General features: G+C 38.1%; 1 protein-coding gene across 1 annotated transcript; it reads left to right on the top strand.

Moving 5' to 3' along the window:
* Window positions 1-4346: 4346 nt before the first annotated feature.
* Erhl1 (ERH, mRNA splicing and mitosis factor like 1) lies at window positions 4347-7636 on the top strand. Its single transcript, NM_001134511.1, is given in 2 exon segments — window positions 4347-4748; window positions 7449-7636. A coding segment is annotated over 1 exon segment (318 nt). The 5' UTR covers window positions 4347-4388; the 3' UTR covers window positions 4707-4748; window positions 7449-7636.
* The last annotated feature ends 1091 nt before the right edge of the window (window positions 7637-8727 follow it).

Here is an 8727-nt window from a genome sequence, read left to right as displayed (position 1 = left end):
TCTAGCATCATGCAGTTTACATTTTATTTAGTTTTTATAATTCAAAGATCCATTATATATTCTCATCTAAAATATCATTTTGCTACAATTTATTGTTTAAATTCATAAAATTACTTGTGTAAATATAAATATTGGAGATGGTGAATCTGCCTTGTAGATTATCAAAAAAGGAAGTTTTTAATGCAGGCTGGGACACAAAGTTGCTCATGACATAAGGTGCCTGTGTGTGTGTATATATGTGTCTGTGTGTGGGGGTGCTGTTACTGTAACCTTATTTAACAATAAGTGGGATGGACAGAATCAAAGATGATGTCGTAGTTTTAAGTTTTCCTTAAAATTAGAGTTTAGAATAAAACTTATTTAAAGTTAAGTTTATAAATACTAAAGAGTAATGAGATAAGAAAGGTAACCCAACTTAAAGAATGATTAATTACTATGCCTACACATGGTAAAGGCCATGTTGCTATTCTGCTCTATTGTACTCTGTCTGTAATTCAAAAACAAACCAACTATTTCACCTTGAAGAGTAGACACTCTGATGAGGTCTACTCCTACTCTCCCATCTCACATTTTACTGGTGAAACATTGCCAGGCTACATGGGAAAATAAAGATCATACAGCAAAACAGAAAGTCAGAGTGTAGGGAGGGGGCAGAGCTCTATGTCAGTCAGCTGCCTATGACTGTACTAAAATACCTGAGATAATTACTTTAAAAGATGGAAATATTACTTTCAGTCGCAGTTTCAGACATTTTAGAGTATGATCAATTCATCACTTTCTCATGAAAAAGTGCAGGAAAGATGTGATTGTTGTTAATTGTTTACTTGCCAGAGTCTAGAATCACCTGAGAGATGGCCCTCTGAGCATGACCTTGGGACACTATATTGATTGCATTAATTGTGGTGGAAGAATCACCATGCACTTTAATTGACACCATTTATTTCTGACGTCATGGGTTATATAAATACGGCAAGGAACATCAGAAGCATGCATCCATTGTTTCTTCATTAGTTATTTCAAGCTCTTTCTGCTTTGGCTTCCCTACCAGGATGCACTGTACTTGTGAGCCAGAAAAACATAAAGGCTGTCTTAGTCACTGTTCCTTTCTGTGAAGAGACATCCATGACCGACCACAGCAAGTCTTGTAAAAGAAAATATTTAATTGCTTACAATTTCAGAGTCAATGGTAATCAAAGCAGGGAGCAGGGCAGTACACAGTCAGACACGTAGCTGAAGAGTTCTACATCTGAGAGTTCAGGTCTGTATGAACAGGAAGAAAGACACACAAGTGGCTTGGGTCGTTTTAACCTCAAAGCCCACTCCCCGCATCTCAGACACTCCAACAAGAGCACACCCTTAATTCTTCCTAAACAGTCCACCAACAAGGGATCAAACATTCAACAGTATGAGTATATAGGGACCCTTTCATTCAATCACAACAGTTGTGATAAATCTCATCATAGCTGTACTCATTTGTGGGACAGTCATGGCCAAACTGTAGCAGGCTGGATTTTGATAGCAAACTTCTTCCTAGAACAAAGCACTTCTTAAAACCTAAATTAATTTCCTCTGAATGTAACAACCCAGTGACCTAATCCTATGCCACCACCTCCTCCCCCTCCCCCACAGCTTTTTCAGGTCCTTCTACTTTAACACCACCACATTGGGAAACACACTTCTAACATAAAATATACAAAATAATAGTGAGCATATCTGTAAAAATTTATAGAAATGTTCTCCAAAATTGAAAATTGTGTTTTGTTGTTATTTGTTTTAATCACAATTATAAATACTTGAATAAATGGATTTTTTTTCATTCGTACATTGGTGGTTGATTGCTGAATTAAGGAAGAGGTTTTGGAGACTTAGGCAAAAATATTATTGGTAAACCTAAAAGTGGGTTTTCCTGCACTTTTTTCTTTAGATTTTTTTTAAAATGTGTCTGGATGTTTTGGCTGTGCACTATATCCCTGAAGTGCCTGTAGGGGTCAGAAGAGGGCATCAAATGCAAATGAATTGGAATGATAGAGATAGAGTGTTTTGTGTTGCCTTGTGGGTATCTGGAGTGGAATACAGGTTTCCTGGAAGAGGGGGCAGTGCTCCTAAATAGAGAGCTGTCTCTCCAATCTCAAGGAAGATAATTTGTGTCAAAATCAAATTTATACTCTTTAGGCTCTTGAAATACACAAAATAGGAGCAACTTTAAATAATCCCTTCTTTAATAACCCCCTACTCTTATATATTTGTCATGTTTGTAAAAGATACTTTTACAGTGTTCGACATGGCAACACATATGTATAATTCCAGTGGGAGGAGGGCCAAGTCGGAAAGATTGAGAATTATATTCCAACTTTTTGACATGCTTTATGTGCTTCAAAGAGGCAATGATAACAGAAGAACATGCTGTCTTTGACTATGTTATATACCTTGGCAAGGGAAAGTCAGACCCTTGATTGCCATAATTACTATAATACAGAATATTAGCTGAAATGCATCGTGTTCAGTAAACAAGGAAGTTGTCAAAGAAAAATTAAGTTTACCTGATAGGAAACAGAAACAGCAGCAGAGTCTGCATGCAGACAAGGAAACTGTTGCCCAAAGAAAACTTTCTCATGAAAAACATTGGATAACTGAGTAGAATTTTTGAATGAAACTTCAGGTTGAATAACAGAAAAATACAGGGCACTAGGCAATGGCCTTCCATCCAGTTCTCAGGTCTACCATAGTCCCAGTCATAGTCACCAGCACTACCTGTCCCTCAGGCCATGCTCATGTCCTCTGGGCAACAGTGATAGGAACACCTTGTCATTAAAGATCACCTCCAAAGCAAACATGGGACAAATGGTGATTGGAGGGTGGCATCTCTCTCTCTTACTTTTATCTCAAAGGACTCTGTGTGTCTCATGTTTAAGCTACTTCGGCTTGCACCAGGGTCACTTCCTCTATCAGTGTATTTGACCCTTAGCCCATAAACTCTCCACTGTTCTTACATCTCTAAGGAAATTGGACAGAATGAAATGAAGAGCTGACTAAGGTGGTTGTTGCCAACAATAGAGATAACCTCATCAGCACAGAACTGGGTATGCTGCTGGACGTCCTAGGACCACAGTCTCACTAGAATTACAGAATTTAAGTGCTGTGCTGACTCAAAATATTGGAAGAAGAATGAAAAACTTGGCCAGGTTTGAATCAGTGGCCAAGCCCAATCAACTCAGCCCTTGGAACCCAGAATCTATGGTCAGAAAATCCTGCTTCCCTTGAGTGACTTTCCCCTTAAGAAATATTTTTCTTATCATAAGATATTTTTCATAAGAAAAATATTTCAACCATCTCTGGATATACACCTGTTTAACTTAAGGAGTATTGAAAAATCCATTTATATAATTATTTGTCTTATTTTAAAAAGCGCTGCATAAAACATCCCTATCTTTTTGTCCTTTTTCCTTGCTATGATTTGTCACTAATAAGATCTGCTTTTCTTTGTTAAAGGACCCATTGATGGTGCTTATGCATTCATTTCAGCCAATTTTAGAAAATATGTGTTTGAAATGATGGGACTCTCTTTTTAAAGTGGTTTTAAGGTGATATTAATTGATAGACTCATATTTGCCCCTGTTCTGTATTTTATTGTAAATTAAAACATTCCTCCAATAGATGCAGTTAGTAGATATTGCTTCCTTTTACAGAACAGTTTAACAATACGTAATGTTCTCGCGATCTACAGAGCATAAAAATAGCTTTCTTTTGTTATCACTTGAGAGTTTTCTAATTTATTCTTCTTATTAAATCTTCAAGAAAATGTAAAAGGGTGAAATTTGTGACTTACCCTGTATTAAAGACAAACTCACATTCTTTGCACAGAAGAATCATGAATTAACATATACTTCGAAATGAGGTGTACGGTCCTAAGAAAAATTATGCAAATATTTATAAGACAATATTAACGATTAGGTGAAGTTAATGAGGAATGCAAACAAGGTTGAATAAATTCATGTTGCTAATATAGATGGCAAGGAGGAGTCTGTATATGTTGGCTTTTCTTGTTTACTTTCATTTGGTGACTATGCCTTTAAATAACTTCCTACTAAAATATTTCACCAAAGGTTATTTAAATAAAAGCATGCATATGAGCCAATATGTTTCCTTATAGAGATGTCTCTCAAGAACTGGAAGCACACAGTGGGTGATCAGCCGTTTACGCATATGGACCGGTTAACAATGAGACACACTTTCAGTGTCCCACTTTGAGCCTGGAGCCAAGAACCTTCCAGAAGCGTACATGCGCCCAGATGCTCCATCAGCTCTCGCGAGACTTGCTGTTAGAGGCGTTGCTGCTGAGCGCATGCGTAGTTTGGTTTAGGCTGGACTGCAGACTGGCTTTTGCAGCAATGACTCCCATCAAGTTGCTGGTGCAGCCTACACAGAGGCCAGAAGGCCGCACCTACGCCGAATACGGGTCGGTGAACGAATGCATGGAAGGCATCTGTAAGATGTACGAGGAGCACCTGAAGAGGTTGAACCCCCTCAGCCAGTCCATCACCTATGGCGTCAGTCAGCTGTTTGAGTTTATCGACCGCATGGTAGACCTCAGCTGCCTGGTGTTCCGCGAAGATACCCAGACCTACAAGCCTCACAGCCGAGAATGGGTCAAAGAGAGGATCTACATGCTTCTCAGTCAGCAGGCGCAACGAGACGAGTCAGAGTGATCTTCTAGAAGCTTCCAGGGCTGGGGCTGTCTCGGACCGCCGGTGAGTGTGTGGTGCAGTGGTGGTTGCTTTCACTCACAGCCTCTTTCGCCCCTATGTTATGTGTTAGATGGGATGTGAGCCATTTTGCTCACAAAACCCCACTTCTCTCCTTATTGATTTTCTTTCTTTTTAACATTTTTATGATGATATAAACGCAAATGATGTATACCCGCTTTAATTCATTCCCTGTGGGAACTGTTCGAGGTAGCAAGAGCGCAATGACATTGATATGTGATACCTGCCCGTTATCTCTGAAGTTTTTTTAGTTAAAGATTAAAAGGGCTAGGGGCTGAGGTTTCAGGGAGCAGCAAGGATTTCTTTTAGGCATCAAATTTTAGAGCGATCTGCTCCTGTTAAGTCTGCTCTGTACTTAGGTTCCTGGTGAGACAGAATGAGAAGCCATAGGGAACAAGACACCGAGACTACCGCTTCATGTCTAAAAGGAAGCAAAAAGATTTAGACAGGGTTTGGAGATGCTCAAGAAGTAACATTAAAATTCACGAAAGTGGTGACACACACTTCCTCATAGGTCTCTCAAACATCACTAGCAAGTATGAGCCTAGGGGAGGTAGCTTTCATATTCTGACCATAAAATACAACTAGAGTATATGTTTCACTTTTATTGTATTTTAATAAGTATATTCTATCCAATAAGTATATTTTTATGTATTTACATTCATACAGATAAAATGTGTCCAGCAGACATCTGTGAGTTTAATTATCATTATTGCTTCTAGGCATGTAGCTAACCCAGCATTCCCTATTCTACGTATCCTGAGATGAGAAGGAAATGTGTTGCACTTCTCACTTTGTGACATTTTTAATGGACTGATTAACATTTGCCTTTTTGGAATCATAAACAAGATTTTATAATAACCTTATGATTAGTGAATGACTTCTCTGTCCTACATCTAAGTGAGCATGCAAAAGAATATGGATGTTAAGCACATTAGAATGTGACCTCTCTATCACTAATTAAATTAAATTAAATTAGCTAACAAACATACAGAGAATGTTCTAATGATTGATCATCTGTGATAGCTGCAACAACTGTGACAGGTTGTTATTCCTGTGAGTCCCCATTCCGCAGACAAAAGTGAGTCTCACAGGACATGTGAATTGTCCAAATCGTATCTCCAATAATTCGATTGAAGATGAATTCTTCATATTTTAGGTCTATTTCTCATCATTCTTCTACTATAATCCACTCTTTGTAAATATTTTATAATTGGACAAATAGTTGTTTTTCAATTTGTAAGTAAAGGTATCAACAGGATACTTTTAAATCTAGATGTGGTGTTTGATGCTAATATTCTTTAGTATATTAATTATGCTGTAGAATTCTGAACAGAGGCATTTAGTGACTTGCTTTGGTTTCCGTATATCATTTGTGTCCACTGAGGCAGTTCTGAATTCTAGCATATAAGTACACATGCCACCTTTATTTGTGCATCATTTAATATTTTTACTTTTGGTTACATTTCATCTTAACTTGTGTTTGTGCATGGGTATATAGACACCTGCATCCTATGGTGGGATTGTGGGGAACAGAGAAACTTTTTAGGGGTTAGTTCTTCCAACCACTTTGCGGACTCTGAGGATTAACCTTGGGTGTTTAGGCTGAGTAGAGTGTCTTAGCTAGCTGCACTCTCTCATTGCCCCCAAATTTAGATATTTCAAATGAGGATCTCACGTAGGATTGCCTCGGAGTTGCTGTGTAGTTGGTAATGATCTTGAATTCCAGTTTTCTTGTCAATACCTCCCAAGTGCTGAGATTACAGGTTGACACCCAATTCTTGGTTTATGTAATACTTCAGATTGAATCCAGGCTTTGTGCATGCTAGCCAAACACTCTACTAGCTAAGTTACATAGCCATCCCTTAACTTATACAAGCAATACCCTTTAAAGTAAGAATAAAATCCAGTACTTTTTTATGTTTTATATGAAATCTTTTTGTACTCAGGGGTAAGTAAATAGGAAGCACTAAGTAAGACTCATATCTAAGCCACACACTCTGACAGCTGGCAGGTGAATGTCTGCCAGCTAATATTTTATCATTATTTCCATATTCATATTCCATGTAAATAAAGTGAAAGATTGTATGGGTGGGGGACAATAAGAACTACCATGGCCTACTTGCAGAGGAAACTGAACAGACTGTACTGACTAACAATTAAAATAGGGACAGGCAATCAAGTGCTTGACATCAGTTTCTGGAACTCTTCTGAAAAAGGGAACAATATAGGTACATATATAAAACCCCAAGAGTTTCCTAGGAACTCACTAGCCTGCCAGCCATGCCTGTTTCACAATACAGCCCAAGGAGAGATTGTACCAAACCCGTGGTGGATAGCGCCTGAAGATAGCAGTGTACAGTGTGTGTACCCTACACATAAGTGTGGAATACACTTGAGCATACACTTACACACATGCACACACAAGGTTCAATAATATAACAATACAAAAATGAAGAAAACTCTGACGTTGCTTGCTGCTTATGTCATTTGCATGTCTAACAAGATTTAGTTTAGGATCATATAAACAAGCAGTACTTATGAAATTTGAAATATAATGTAGAAAAACTTGTAAATATATATTTTGCTTTGATATAGTTGATGGTACTATATAATATATATCAAAATGTTTTCATAAATATATATCAAAAAGATATATATATATATTGTTTTATTGACCCACAGGGAACATTTCTGATCAAAGCAGCAGGAACAAGCTGGAGCGATGAGCCATTTTCCATGGAAGGCTGCCCCTAACCTGTGAATAATTTCTCTTCACGTGAGCTTTGAGAATATTTGTCCTTGAAGGTTTTATTGTCACCTGCCAATAAAGTTTAAAACAAATCACAGTAAACGAATCACTGTAAACTGTTTTTCAAGTTTAGATATGTCTTTATCAGTTGCATATTCAAAGACTTTTTATATCACATCTTTTTTCTCTTCCTTTTTCTTTCTCCCAACACCTATTCTTTGTATTTGGGTCTACTATCATGAAATTTAGTCTTCTTTGTCTATTTGTCTGCAAAGAATGAAGTAATTAACAAAGTTGTTGATCGGGCATTTTGAAGGCTATCCTCTTTCTTGATTTCCACAGGAGGCTGCCAGTAGTTGTATATGTGATGTTGACCTGTGTGGGTGAAAATGCAGAGAGATTGAGTAGAGGAAAAGAAAAAGAGGAGGAATCCCAGTCTTCAATAAAACCCAAGGCCTCGTTCTATATAAGGGGCAGGAGTAGGGTGGGTTGACTTCTGATTACTGTGTGCTCTCAATTTGCTGGGTAGGGTCCTTTGGTTCCACCTGGGTGGAAATCACAAGCAGGTCCAAAGCTGTTAGTCTTTCTAAGGTTACAGCTCACAGGCTTTGGGTATTGAGAGTTTGAGGGTCCAGTAATGCAAGTACAGCTCTGTGCCCAGCATATCAGAACCAGCCATAGGCCATTAGGCCTTAGCTCTCTGGACTTCCTCCAGTGACTGGACCACAGATGCATCATCTTGCACCTCTACAAGCTTCAACTGTGCCTCTGGTTATGGCCTCTGCATCCTGACACAGATACGCTGGGATGCTCTTTGAACCTTTCCAGCTGTCTCACCACCACTGTTGGTGCTGTCACCTAATAATAATAATAATAATAATAATAATAATAATAATAATAATAAAAAGATACCTTAGGATGCTCTTTGAAACTTTCCAGCTGTCTCACCAACACTGTTGGTGCTGTTACCCATTAATAATAATAACAATGATGATAATTACTATTATCATCATTGCTACTATTTTTAATTGTAATCAGGTTAGCACACTCTACCAATGATAAAGTTATATTGCCAGAGATGTGTCATGGTTGTAACATATCAATACAATGAAAGAACTTTTAAGTCAAATTGTGGCTTGACTTCCAGGTCCACCAATATTTCTTAAGAGTTAGGGAGCACAGTGGCCCAGTTAGCACAGCCTGTCAGAGTGA

The sequence above is a fragment of the Rattus norvegicus genome, chromosome 2 (genome assembly GCF_021556685.1).
Source record: "Rattus norvegicus strain SHRSP/BbbUtx chromosome 2, alternate assembly SHRSP_T2T, whole genome shotgun sequence".
In the NCBI taxonomy this organism is placed as follows: domain Eukaryota; kingdom Metazoa; phylum Chordata; class Mammalia; order Rodentia; family Muridae; genus Rattus; species Rattus norvegicus.
Note: the sequence above shows the minus strand (reverse complement) of the source record. Positions and strands in the feature narration are given on the sequence as shown.